Source organism: Pomacea canaliculata, linkage group LG7, assembly GCF_003073045.1.
Source record: "Pomacea canaliculata isolate SZHN2017 linkage group LG7, ASM307304v1, whole genome shotgun sequence".
NCBI lineage: Eukaryota > Metazoa > Mollusca > Gastropoda > Architaenioglossa > Ampullariidae > Pomacea > Pomacea canaliculata.
The window spans coordinates 10,215,919-10,230,497 of NC_037596.1; the positions used below are offsets into that span (position 1 = coordinate 10,215,919).

At 36.6% G+C, this 14,579-nt stretch overlaps 1 protein-coding gene across 1 annotated transcript; it reads right to left on the bottom strand.

Moving 5' to 3' along the window:
• Positions 1-246: 246 nt before the first annotated feature.
• Positions 247-10,134, bottom strand: LOC112568526. The gene is made up of 11 exons (XM_025245839.1): positions 9,960-10,134; positions 9,191-9,315; positions 8,601-8,799; positions 7,969-8,259; positions 4,183-4,470; positions 3,624-3,953; positions 3,162-3,284; positions 2,339-2,392; positions 1,295-1,435; positions 837-980; positions 247-482 (listed from the first exon to the last, which is right to left on the bottom strand). The coding sequence occupies exons 1-11, from the start codon at positions 10,132-10,134 to the stop codon at positions 247-249; spliced, it is 2,106 nt and encodes a 701-aa protein (XP_025101624.1).
• Positions 10,135-14,579: the final 4,445 nt, after the last annotated feature.

The following is a 14,579-nucleotide window of genomic DNA, read 5'->3' on the forward strand; positions in this document are numbered from 1 at the left end:
CCGGATCAAATACGATTAAAACAAACACCTCATCCTCACATGGGGAAATAACCCGTGTTGCGGAGAAACTTTCTTCAGTTGTTACCTGACTCTGTGGAGGGTTTCTTAAAATGAAGATCACTCTCCCTTAAAGCTAACCCTGAGAAAAGTGAGGTCTTCAGTACCTCAACATAATAAAGGGTCAGGGTCTACTTTTCCTTTTTAGCTAATTGTTTGTGAGGAAACCTTGTCCATCGTGAGAGATGCTCAGTATTTTCTCTCCTTGGGCCGTGGAGGTGGAGGACGTTTTGCATCATAACTAACATCACAAGAGGATGTCAGGTACATCAAATCATCAGTAGCCCAACTGCCGTCATCCTCGGCGTGGGAGTGTGAAGCTGGACAAGGTATGTCCCTCCTGGTATTGCAGTCCTGTTGTGGTGATAGTGGCTGTGTAGTCAAATGGTCATAGATCTTGAAGTCATCGTCATCAGCTAAGATACCTGCCAAATAAATGACAAGAGAAATTTACGTACAAGTTTTAAATATTGTCAACTTTATTGTAAAAATATATCAAGAATATATCAAAAGCATAACTTTATTAACCTTGCGGAGAATAAAATACAAGTGAATGTTCAGAACTTTGAGACTTTATGAAATGGTAGGACTGTAAAGTATTATCGACATGCATTACTATATCTGACATCATTGTCATTATACCTCAGTATGTAAGCCAGAATACATTAGTATTTAATTGAATTCTGCATTTAATGCACATTTTTCTATACGAAGTATTTTTATGTATAAGTTACTGATTGTTTGAAATAAGCGGATTCTAACAAAGACAACATGGTTACCTTGCATTGCGTTTGTTCTGAACTCTTGTTTTTTGTGCTTGTAGTCTTTGTCATGTCTAGCTGAGGTTTTACCTCTGGACATTTCCAAAACAGCATACTCTGATTCTGTGTTATCCGGTAATCTTGAATTTGAAACACTTACACCTGAAAGAAAGAGGTAGCCAAATATTTTAAGATATTTAATAATGTTAATATGCAAAGATACAATATAATTATATTTCTATATTCTCTGCTTACATTTTTAGAATATAGTATTTCAAGACTTGCTGTCTCGAATTTCTATGTGAATGTTCAGTTGTGATATGGACGGACTGTTCAGTTTACCTTTAGAACGCACATCTAAATGTCACACACCAGTAATCCTGCTATTATATTTCTAGTCAACTTTGTCATGCAAGTGATTTAAATTTGTTTTGTAAGCTTGTGAGTGCGATGGATGTTACGAGTGTCATCGTCACCTTGTGCAGCGTTTCTCCTTCCTTCTTCTCTCTCGTCTGCTGCTTCAGCAATGTACTCAGGTTGACAGGCGGTCTTCTTTCTTGTCTTGTCTACTACAGCGTACACAGGCATCTGACAGGGGACCAGCCCCGAAGTATCAGCTGTAAAGTTTGATTCCAAAGGTTGCACTTTTAGTTGAGCTGGAATAAAACCTCTTCTTTCACTTCAAATATAATGCACGACGATTGGGTGCTGTTTTGTTGAATGTTTTTTTTTTTTTAAGTTAGAATAGAGAAGAGGAGAAAAATTGATGTTTGAAGTCGAGCCAGCAATAAGACTATATCCTGGCAAGGCAGCCAGGCCTGTAAATAGATGTCACATACAGAGAAAGAGCATCGTGCCGGAGACGAGATCTGAACCCAGGACATCCTTACTATATCGGTGACACACTGATAGCTTTTCCACTGGACTGCTTAGATAGAGTAAATAGACTGACTCCGTCGGTACAGAGGACAGGTTATACTCCTCAACTGATGGCAGTATAGCTGTCTGAATACATTTGTACGAAAGAAAAGAAGGTCTGCCCATTGGTAAGTGATTATTCGAGGACGATTCTGCTCTGGCAAATATACGGTCCGTCTCCGAGCCCCAAAGTAACTGCATTTCCGATTCTTTTGCAGTTGAGGTAAAAGTTTTCATATACTTTGGAGGAATTCTATTTCGTGCTTTCGTGAAACGTCTGGAATCTAATGTTTTGATTGTTGGTTTTGCTCGTTTTTAAGTTTTGTGTTTTTTCTTAGATTTTAGTGGATGGCTGAGTCGGCCAACACAAAGCGACAAACACAAGAGAACTTAAATAGGACTAAAAATTTGTCCATCAGGAGAAAAGAAGAAACAAAAGCAAAGGGCAAAAAGACAATAAAAAGTCAACAATAACGAGATTAAAAAGTAATCATCAACGGTTTAACGCTTAACTCATCAGAAAAATGTCTTAGAAAAAATGTGTAACTATATTTTGTCAATGATTCAGTTTTTACTCAACAATAAATATGAATCGTAAGTACCACTGTCTAATGGAGTTTGGTGTGTTTCACCGGGTGTTTGGCTTGACTGGTCCCCTGTACAGTAAAAGAACACAGAAAAATACAATGGGACTGAAGGCATTACGAAACATAAAAAGTGCCATGTGCATGAGGGACGTTAACTTTGGTAGATGTGTGCTGTTGGTTTTCTTTGGTTCCCCATTGACTTTTCTATGTAAATTTCCTTGTTTTCTTTCGATAGAATTCTTTATCAATGGTGGTAGTGTAATCGCTGCCATATTTATTAAAGAACTACTCCAAGTAGAATGTCAAAAGGATTACCCCATGACAGATTTCAGATTTGATGATTGTATAAGTTACAGCATGTTGTTTGAAAAATGCGCGAAGCTCATTTATTATAAAAAGGGCAAGAAAGTGGAAAAGAAAATATAAAAGAATACCTTGAAAATAAATAAATCTGTATTTATTAGATTAAGGAGTTAATGGGTAAACAAACACTAGTATGACACTCAGCAGTGAAAGTTAATTTGTATGAATATATAAATACACTGTTCACAGACATTTACACTGCCGTGTATATGAACACTCATGTAGCCTACCCCCGTAGCAATGTACAATTAATTATGAGGTCTTCCCACCATGGAAATTTTCTGATTTTTCATGATAATCTAATAAATAGAATAATCTTGCAATTCAACATGCGACTTAACACTTTGCGTAAACAAAGTACACTAAATTTCTCGATATTTGAAGTTTTGGAAAACTTCCTGTAATTAAATTTTATCAACGATTATTAGTGCCATTAGTCTATTTCTAATTAAATAGAAAAGATAATTAAGCATACCTTTACTTTTCTTCAGTTTTCTAATTACAACGATGAGTACCGCACTCACGAAGATGATAGCGATGAGACACACAACCCCATAAATAACGGCTAGGTTATAGAATTTTGAGTCTCCAGGGGCAACTAGAAAAGAATTATTGTTAAAATATAAACAACCAAATTGCTTAGGTTTTATTCGCAGTAATGAATGCAATTAATGTTAGTATTTAAAGATCATGTAACAAGAGCTGTATTTTTTTAAGTCAAATCTTAGGATTTACAAATACCACCGACAGTTAAACATTAGTCTTTAACAATAAAATATATCTAAGGAAAAAGTTTTTTTTAAAGTAATTTCAAGAAAGAAAATGGTTATATACATCTATTCACAGAATGGTAGAGATAAGAATGAAGCTAAATAAAATTAAAAAGTGGGCTTGAAATGAAAGCTTAAAACTACTTATGCTTTACAAACGCACTGACCATCACTGATCTCAACAGTGAAGTTCTCTCCACCGTGCTCATTGATGACTTGAACCTTGTAGAAATCGTCTGATCGGGAGGAAATGCCAATTATCGTTAGAGAGCACTTGGACAGGTAACGATATTGTTTGGAAGCTTCACATGTGACATTTAGCTCTGAACCTTGAACATCCCTGAACGAGGGTTCGCTGTTGTTGATTACTTTTGAAACAAGCCACGCTTCATACCTGTGAGGTGCGGGGTAAGCAATTACATCAAACCTCAGCTCTTGGATTTCGCTTCCAGACTTGACTGTGCCGAGGAGTGTGGATGAGAAGCTTCGAGGCTTACCTAATTTGTTAGGAACAGCAAAAACATATTCACAATGTACTGTGTAAAAGTGTTATTGTGCTTATATTAAATATGTAAACGCCTTACATCGTCAAATTTAAAAGAAAAAGGATGGAAACTTTACTAGATTATTCGCACGAGTCTGTATGCGACATGGATACTGAAACTTAAAGAAAATCAAAATAAAAATCTGATATCTTTATAATCATTAGACCCATGTTCTACCTACAGTTGACATCTATCATGATTCTGGGTGACGTGGTCACGTCTGATTGAGGCGATAATTCATTCGAAGCGGAACACTGGTACGTGGCCGTATCTTTACAGCGAGCGATGAACGTGTAGTTGAGATGAGACGAGTCGTTAACGACAACAGTGTCGTTGTCGATGTTACGAATGAAGACGTTTGGTGTAGGTCGACTCTCAGATTCACATGTAATCTTGACTTGATCTCCTTCTTTCACTGTTTGATTTTTCTCATCGCCATTGACAGCAAGACGTTTTATTGTAGGTAAGTCTGAAAATACGTATCACTATGCGTTAATCTCTCTCAAAATACAATATCTTATATCAGATCTATGTCATGCAGCATATTATGGGCAACAATCTTGAAATTAATGTGAACTTAAATCGTTAAATAAACTAATAAACATTTGTTTAAAGCTACGTCTTTGTTCCATTTATTGAAATATTACAGGTGTAAGAGAGATTCTTTATCGGACGGTAGTTATGAAGGTTGGTAAGTCACTATCCCAATGAGATAAATATGAACGGTGAGCAACTGGAGGAGGTAAAGTTTCAAACACCTGGGTGCGACGCTTTCTCAGAACGGAAGGTGCGCGGTGGATATTTGACAATAGAGAGTTTGAGATTCGCGAGTTTGAGAAAACTTGTACTGCAACGGCAAAGGCGCCCTCTAGGTTTAGTCGTTGTGAGGGGAATGTAACATGATTCAGGACTGATGTCCTCAAAAACGAACTTATTCTTGTGTTTCTTTAAATCTCAATCGCTTTCTCACAAGTAAGCCTAGAGGGGCGCTGTTGCCGTTGCCGTTGCCGTACACGTTTTCTCCACTCTGTATTGAATAAACCACCCGGTTCGCTATCTCTGTGTACTCGGTATGGTGCGAACCAGGTGAATAAACAGCGAATGCAGTGATGGCGAGGCGGAACAAGATCATGAGCAGCAGGAGTATAAGCTTCGTAGCTAAGTTTAAGCTATACAAGTCTTTAGTCAATCCGATCATTCTGCACGGTTTCAAAACGGAGACCTTGCTAACAGAAACAGAAAAGGATTTAGGGAATCGAAAGTAAATGCCGGTCGGTTTCTAGGAACTCTATTTGCATCATCCGATTGGTACCGGTTAATGGAGTGACCCTTATATTTTAGCATCCCAGGGCAAAATGGTTAGCTCAAGGCAACCGTCTGTTTTCATAGTTATGAAGCGGTGGCAAGGAGATAAATAACCCGTGTGATATAAATGAAGGAGCTATACCTCTCTATGTCAACAGAGCAATGAAATTGCGGCATATGTGATCGTGGTGCAGTAATTTTTTTTTAATGAGAATAAATCGTATATTCAGACAAATATCACAAGTATCACAAATAATACCTCAAAAAATTTACTGATGATGAGAACTTAGTAAACCTCAGATTAAGAAAACGATATTTTGAGGTTAACAAAAGACACTAAAGAAAAATCAAGAAAAATATGCGATCCTCACAAACATCGTTCGATTCACACAAGTAATCATGTGAGTTGAAAGTCATGCTACTATTTTTGCATCGGAGAAAACTCCAACCATTAAAAATAAAACACTAACACATATATATGATATAGGTCAAGTAGTTTCCTACCGAAAGTGTTGATTACTTCGAGGTCCTCTCAAATATTATTTCTTCCGTATTACTTTTTTTTCATTTCTAATTTTTTTTTCAAATGCACGCGTTGGTGATATGCAGTTGCTGGATGTACCAGTTCGCGCGTTCAGGTTTACACATAAAGAGATGTAGAAATCTTGTTTCACTTCCCTTAAGTCTAAGAGGCAAGTGTTCATACAATGTATGTCAGTGACGTGGCTATGGGCGACTTCTCCTTTATTGGAGTTTTTGTGATTGCTAGTTCGTCCGTTTGTCAACACTCGTCGAATATTGGACATATTGTCAGGTGTAGAAACCTGGTTTTTCTTCAGTTGTAGTGCTGTTTAAAACTGTGATTGTCGAAATCGGGTTGGAGGTCTGTTGGGTTTCCCAATACACTCGGCGGTTGGTTGTTGCAGTCATGGCTATCGTTGTTGCTCATCTGAGTTTTGTTTACTGCGCTTAAGCGTGTTCTATTTATAGCTGGGGCTTTTCCACCCGTGGGTATATGGCCACTGGTCACATCATTGTTGTTTCTTCATTCTTTGGATAATTAGGTCTCGTCCGATAGATAGGAGTTAGCTTGGGCATAGCTTTCTTTCCAACGAAAAAAAAACTGTTTTTAAAGTAGCCCAGTTTACCATCTTGTTTGGCTGCTCAGGGAGGGTGTGTGTATGTGCTCGCGTGCACGTGTATTTGCATGGGACAAGTAATGTTTTTGTGTACATATAATATCGCGAGTACTCGCAAGTGCAATTGAGAGTTGGGGAGTGTGATTAGTATTTGTCGAGTAATTGGTGGCCATCATCAAGACAATTCCTAGTGCAATGTTACTTGGCACATAAATGAATTCTCCTTATTTTAATGATTCATCAAATGACAATGTTGGGTCTAGTAGATAAACTACAGTTAATGCTTTTTCGCTTGAAATCACATGCACATTATGGAATAATTGACAAATTTGCAAGCTCGGGTGTCGTCGGTGTAATTTAGAACCAAAAAAAAACAGCGTTCAGTTCTTGATTTGTTGTATAGTTTACAATTGCAACTTTAAGGGGTGGCTGTTGCTAGCAACCTTTACGGTTCTCCATCCTGGCTTTCGGAGACAGTAAGTCTTTAGTTTTAATGTTTTCAAAATTGAGTGTCAACCATTTTTAAACTTGGAAATAAGCAGTAAATAAACATGAGTTGCCTCCTTCCTAAGTCGAATGAAGGCTTCCATCCAAAAAGAATGACTCCTACGTGGCTGTAGGTTAAAGCAAATACTGCCATACTCGTAAAACGGGTAGATTGAGCAGATGCATTAGTGCAACTATAATCCAGGGTTTCAGAGATTTCTCTGAAATATGCCTAGAAAAACGAAAAGAATGCACACTTATCAGTAATGATTTCTTGTTTGTTTTTAAAATCACATTTGACATTTCTATAGATAAAAAGCGAGTGTTAAACACTTTTTGAAGATTTAATGAGTTTAATTGAAGAGCTGATATTGTAAATATTTATTTGACAATCATTACTGATCTCGTGTTTAAAGAATGAACACTTACCTAACAACTAGTAAGCTGACGATGTTGATGTATGTTAAAGCCGGCCACTTCATTCGATCCCCGCTGAATATTTCGGGCAAAATGTCATAAGGACACGCGTTGATCGCAGAAGTTGTTGTTTACAACTTCCTTTAAATCCTTAAATATCAAAAACCATCCCAGCTAGGGCAGAACTACTTTAGAAGCTGTTGCCATTTGAGCAAAGTAGCTGACAGTATGGGCATCACCTGAATTTTTTCTCCTTTAAAATAATCATTTAAGGTTGACGGTCACTACCTATCTGAATGTTTTTACAGACACTACCCCAGGTCTCGCGAGGTTAATTTGCCTTATAACAGTTTACCACCACTTCATAACTAGGGCCAGAGGAAACTTTATTTTAATTCACCTACGACTACAGGCACTAACCGACATCATTTTGGGAATTTTTATTTTAATTTAGCTCCCAATGCCATGTGTCTTGAAAAATCTTTTTCGTCTACCCATTTATTTGCTGCTTATCATGCTTCCTCATAGTGAACGCTTGTCTCCTCTCTCTCTCTCTCCTAAAGTATTGCTTAAACATACATGCTAAAGATTGTAATGTTGAAAGAAAATCTTTGACTTACATCCCACACTTGCAGTGTAGTTCTCTCCTTGAATCTCCTCAGTTCCCCAGAAAACATCACACCTGAACCAAGTATTATTGTGATCTGACAGGGTCAGATTATAGCGAAGTTCTTTTGATGGCAGTTGTTGTTGCTTGACTACTGTCCCTTGGTTTGTCTGGTTACCTGAAACCCACCTGAGATAACCTTCAGGCTGCCCTAGACTAGATGTGTAGCAGGTACAGGTGAGGGTCGTGTGTTCAAGTACATAGGGCTGGGGACCACACGAGGCTGCTGGCGATCTGGGCCTTTCTAGAAAAAATATAACAACCTCTATAACAAACTAGCTTATCCAGTCAAATTTATTGTTTCGCGAATCAGTCTTTTCTACGAGGAAACCCAGCAACGATTCCAGAGTAGTCTTATAAATTTCATTGGACATTCCTTTTTATGAGAATTTCATCTACCACTAATTTCGTCTGACGCTTCTGTCGGTGTTTCTCTTTCTCTGTGATAAATGCGTTAATTTGTCTACATTTGAATGTACATTAGTAGTATATAAAGGCTGTGATGTTTCGTGTACCTGATTACCGAGAATTGATTTGAAATTTAAAATTTGATAAAACTAAAAGGAGTAAGAAAAATATAATTACCAACAGTAAACTGTTTGTTGTCAGTCATACAATTTCGAGCTCCTGGTGAAAAGGAGACGATGAATCCGTAGTGTCCTTCTTCTGTAGGGAGGGTTGTATTGAAGTGACAGAAACCTGAAACCTTCACTTCACTCTTAGTGATCTTCTCACTGGTTTGAGATGTCACCATGGTGACATTTTCTAGTGTTTCATTCTTTGACTGAAAATGAGAAGTATGTGAAAAAAATGACTGAAAGAAAATACTATTTATTTTAATAAACAAATGTAGAAACAAACGGAAAATATGTCGTTTCCCTATACTCTTCTACAAAAACATTAATTTAAAAAAATCTAGTGGGAAAAGATTTCATTCATTTCCTTATCACCCAACAAAGTTCTTCTTTCTTCCTCCTCAACCACCATCATCACGACTGCCGCTATTACCATAAGCACGCGTGAAACATTAGAAGAAATCTACAGACTGCATTCTGGGGAAATTGTATGGTTGTTTGGTAGTACAATTTTACTTATATATTTATGATTGTTTCCTACAAAGTTGTGTTTACTTTGCATTAAGTGAAAAAGAAATATCTTTTACTTTAAAGACATACCGCTTGTGTTCGGATCAGTGAACATGTGTATATTTTCCGTGAGGAGTAGACACTGCCTATGACACAGGACACATTAATGGACCATGAGCTATTAGTTGCTTTGCATGACACATTCGCTGGGGGATCTGTAGAGGAACAAGAATGAAGTGATAACAAACAAACAAACACACACATAGGAGAGAGAGAGAGAGAGAAACAGATATCAATAGCTGGAAAGAGCGATCAGCTGAAGGAGATAAGAAGACGGGAGCGCAAATTAACAGAATAACACCCATACAGAAGTAACAAAAAACAATCCTGATTTGATAGCCTCAATATGAGTGATAAAGGTTTTTTTTGTCTTGGCGCTGATAGAATTGGAAAATAATATTTTTTCCTAATATAGATTGGTAATGATGGCAGTTTTCAGCAAGTCGAGATTGTGATGAAACTGGTAATGGTAAAAGATCTTGTCACTATCGTAACACATTTGCTTAACAAAGATTCTTTGTTCAGTACGAGTCCAGGTAAACGTGACTAAAGATTACTGCGAATCTCACAAAGGAAAAGTTAACGTGCCACTAAAATGTCTTAGCTTATAGAAAATCTTAAAGTGAACAGAGACAAGCTTGAGATACTATATTCGTGACACAAAAAAAGCACGTACATGTATTTGAAATGGAAACTTTTAAGTAATTAGGATTTATTAAAGAAATGCTGTCTGTGGAAGATATACACACCACTAGATCAATACCAATATACTTGAATAAAGTGGAGGTTGTGTACTTACCTACAAGGTTGAGTCCACAGCCAGCAAGATCATCTTCATTACTACACTCCAGTCGGCCGTTCACAAGCTCGACATCATCATATACCTTTTTGCTGTTCTCAGGTTTAATTATCATAGTTGTCTTGTGAATGTCAGTGATTCTTGCTGTGTACAGGCCCTCAAAGTTATTTATCATGTTACAGTTTTTATCGCAAACAGCTACTGTGAGAGGACCCGTGTCATCATTTAGTCGCAATATCCACTGCATTTCTCCCTCAGCCGTGCAGTTGAAATACGTTTCTTGATCATAAAATACTTCCCAAAGACCATCATTACAGGATGGTGAGATGCTGAGACCTGAATAATGAGAACAAGGACAAGAAAATAAACACCAATGAACACGAAATTAAAAAAAAACAACAACAAACAAACAGAAGAACAAGGATAACAAGACGTCAAACCAAGGAAAACAAGAATAAATCTCCTCCTTTCATTTGTTTATCACATTCGAGCTAAATGCTTCTAAAGATTAACACACATTTTAAACAGCAGACAGAAACAGTAACACAAGACAATATAACATTTGATTAAAAGTGTAACTGTTTTTACCCGCGACGAATGACAGACCCAAAAGAAGAAGCAGAAGTGCTCGGTGTCGCTTATTTCTTGTAAACATGTTGCGGCTTCGACGTCTTGTGCCTGTGGTAACTTGTAACTGTCGGAAAATTATCTTTCTTTTTGTTCCCTGTGCATCTTACTGTCCACACGTATCACGAGAAGGAAAGCTATATGGCAAACACACACACACACCAAACCCCAGAAAGAAGCTTCCTGGTCACCTTCGTCTCATTTAAATGTGTAACCCTCTCGCCTATAAGACGTTCCGCGTACATATATAGTTTCAGTTGTGAGACTACAATAAGGGTCAAGAACGAGTCCTTGCATTCCAATATTTTACTAACAATTGAAAACGATTATCTTTCAAAAACCTTCTTAACACTTTCTCCTCAATAGTGATGAAACGTTTAACACGGTTGTTTGAAACTGACTATAAACACGACGTGCGTTTTTATGTTGGATTTATCAACTCCCACTGAATAGTTGAATTGGTAATGATTAAGTTTAGTTTAAAAATAAAGAATGATTACTTGATCACGCTTCTTTATAGTTACTTGAGTGCTTATCTACCCTTTCCCCCTGATTAATGTTTCTTCACCTAATGATAGAATTTTACAGCATTTAGACATTTGAAAAGACCTCTTTTCGTAACTTGAAAAACATGAGTCTAAATTTGGACTAGGGCAAACACTTTACTAGAAATTAAATTTCTTTTTTCTCTTTATTTCTAAGCATTGCACAAACAAATAATGTTCTATTGGCTCGAGTAGACCAGAGGTTGCCAAAGTTTTCTTTTCTCGGACCAGTCTCAAAATTCTATGCGGCGGGCCGATAAAATTTGACCACGGAATCATAGAACTTTAGTTTTTACCAGTTCGTAGCATAGGAGAGGTGTTGTGTATCATTTTTGTCTTTTCTGGAATGGTACAAATTAATTTTGCTCATTATAAATGTTTTATTTTACTCTGTCGTAAATCGAGGGACACACTTTCATATGATAATCGCATAAAAAGTCACAGCAAGACAGATGTGAAAATGTTCCGTGTAGAAACTATACAGCAATCTTGTACAGTTGTACTAAATATACATTAAAACCTTTCACGCGACCAACTAAACTGACTCGTGTCTGGGTTCTTTCTCATTCGTTACTGCATCTTTTGCAGCTGAGACGACTGTGAATTTTGCTCATTGTGTACATATTTATAATTATTTATTGTGTTCTTACTCAAAATGTATCATTATTTACTTCTTCGTGTTTTCATGTGCTTGCCCAAAGAGTAGTAGATTAAAGGAGTTTTATTGGTCCTTAGATTCGAAAGCTCTTCAAAAATGACCAGTTCGACAACTTGCTGCAGGGTGATGCGAAACAACCATGGAATGCGTTTCGCCTAGTGTCTACAAACTATCTGGGGCATGTTAGGATAGAAAACTACAAGAAACTTAGTAGAAGACATGCTCAACTGTCTAGCTTGTAACTGCTGTATAGCTTTAGATACAAACCGTCAATTAGTTCTGTGAAATGCATCTGTCATATTACATTTAATATTCGTCACGATTCTTCAATGCCAAGTTTACCTCCGACTTCCTAACACAAAAATAAAATATATTAAGGGATTTGTAGACTTCAAAGGGCATGTATCTCGTCAATTTTTATGATCAAAGGGAGAGAATTAAATTCAAAATATAATCATCCCCCTTATGTCAGTAAGAGTGGCATATTTATCCCACCGATTAATTGCTTAATAATTTTTTTAAAAGTTTCTAGAAAACTCCTCATGCCCACCCAGTAGCTGTTGTGGATGTCGAAGAATGTGTACCTGATCTATCAAGGGAGGCAAAGATGGCGGAAGAAAAAGGTTGGGCTTCGTCGTTCACACCTAATACCACTTGACTACGGAACCTTCTACCTCCATTGTATTTGAACAACAAAAATGAGCATGTAGTGTACCATTTAATTTTTAATTGAAAAATACATTTTAGGTTTTCATGCTTTCGTGTAAATTTTAGAGAATTTAAGATTATACGTCTGTACACATAACAAAGAGACTATGGTGGCTACCAGTCAGCATTGTCTCATCACGGCATGGTAATTGCATTAATTAATTACCATAAGCATGCGCGTAGACATACAAAGAGTATAAGATAAACATTAAAGTAGTGCAAGAGATTTGGATGCGAATCTTACAGAAGCAAAAGATCAGCTTAAAATTTAGGAGGTGAATGGGTAAAATTTCAAACTTAGTGGAACAGAGCAAGAAAGTAAGGATAAATTATACAACGACTTACATTTAGGAAAGTTCTAGATGTCACACGACTAGTTCTCAGCACATAAATTAAGAAATAACTAGCAGACGAGCAGATCAAGCACGAGACGAGAATGAGAAAGAGACAATTTAACGACTGGTAAGTCTCTAGTTCATGGCAATCGCTGACTCTGCTACTTGTGCTGGATTTTATGCTGAAAAAAAGCTGTTGCATTTCTTTTTATAAACTATTTTGAAACACAGACTAGCACTCTTTTAATGCGAAAAAGGACAAATAAGCAGCGTTGGACTGCTCTTATTTCTATCCTTTACGTACAAGAAAAACAAAACTTGGTTTCCCTTCTAAAACAACAGAATTACCGATAATACAATACTTAAAAATATTTGCACGCAGACTAAAGAAAAATTAATTTACACCAATTAAGAGCTGAAAAGCAAGTATGTTCAACTGGAATAATGTACATCGTTGTAACGGCTTTACGTAGGTGTATAAAAAGTAAACAATACCCAACCAAGCAGCTATTGGACGTTTCCAATGTAAACCAACGTTTGAGACATTTAAAGGATAATGTAATACACAGTTGGGGTCTGGCTCTTTTCATGCCACTTTCAATGTTTCAAAACTCAGAAAAGCTGACAACAACAGACAAATGGTAAAATGGTAAAAATGGCGGCAGTAATATTTATTGCAGTGATTAACATTTACTCAATATTTTCAATAATGAAAATACCTAGTTGCGTATACAAAAATACATATACGCATATTACCCTGTCATTGAAACTATTCCCGCAAAAAGTTGAGCAGTGCCAGTATTTTTAAGTTCACTGTCTGTAAGGAAATAAGATTTGTTATGACAGAAAAATGTGAAGTGTACACGAGGGACACATTTTCATATTCTGTTCACTTGGTTTTTTTTCAGCACTCACATTTTTTCCACTGTAGTGCTGTCTTCATAACAAATAAGTAATCAAAGTGTTAGTCATGCAGACAGATATTTCAGAGAATAATATTATTTTTACAAGAACAATGTGTGCAGAAATGATTTTAGTTCTTTCTTTAAAAAAATTGACCATTTTCAATATCGTGAAAGTCAGAAAAGCACATTATTATTTTTTTGTTTTAACGTGGGCATAGCAAAGCGCAAAAAATGTGCCATGCATAAAACATACAATGATATCAGGTTTAAAATAACCATAATAATCATATTTTGTAGTAAGATTTGCATTGCTATAAGCTGTGATTGGTTCCAAATAGAAAAAAAGTGTTTAAGGAGACAAAAATAAATATGAAAATGACAAAAGTCATCAGAATACCTTAACAAATTCAAACAATGTAAATATAGCATATAAATAGAAGGGCTGCCTAAGCTTATGACGAGAACGATCGAGATGTAGATAGCAAAATAAAGCAAATATTTTATAAACGTTGAAGGAGAAAGAAATAAATATCAAACTGACAAAAGTCATCAGAATACTTTAACAAACTTCAACAATGTAGATCTTTGTTCATATCTGTATTTGTCCACAAGAGATAAAAGAGGTAATTAATTTTATAACTAATCAGTCGCAAGGGTGGTTAATGTAGCTGGCTCACTGTGTCTAGGGGACTACACGTGGAAGCTGGAATCCTCTCCTACCACAAAAATGACTAGAAAAAGACAACTGAGCAAATGCTGAGCATCTGCAAGAGTATACTTCGCCTTTATAATCTGCTCAGACAGTTGTTTACTCAGTACTTTTAATAGTTTGTAACAACAAA

Coding starts and splice junctions, on each gene's coding strand:
- LOC112568526 (XM_025245839.1), bottom strand. CDS start 10,134: ATGATAAATAACTTTGAGGGCCTGTACACAGCAAGAATCACTGACATT. Junction 8,800..9,190: donor CACTGATCCGAACACAAGCG/GTATGTCTTTAA, acceptor TCTCATTTTCAG/TCAAAGAATGAAACACTAGA. Junction 3,285..3,623: donor CACTGTTGAGATCAGTGATG/GTCAGTGCGTTT, acceptor ATTCTTTTCTAG/TTGCCCCTGGAGACTCAAAA.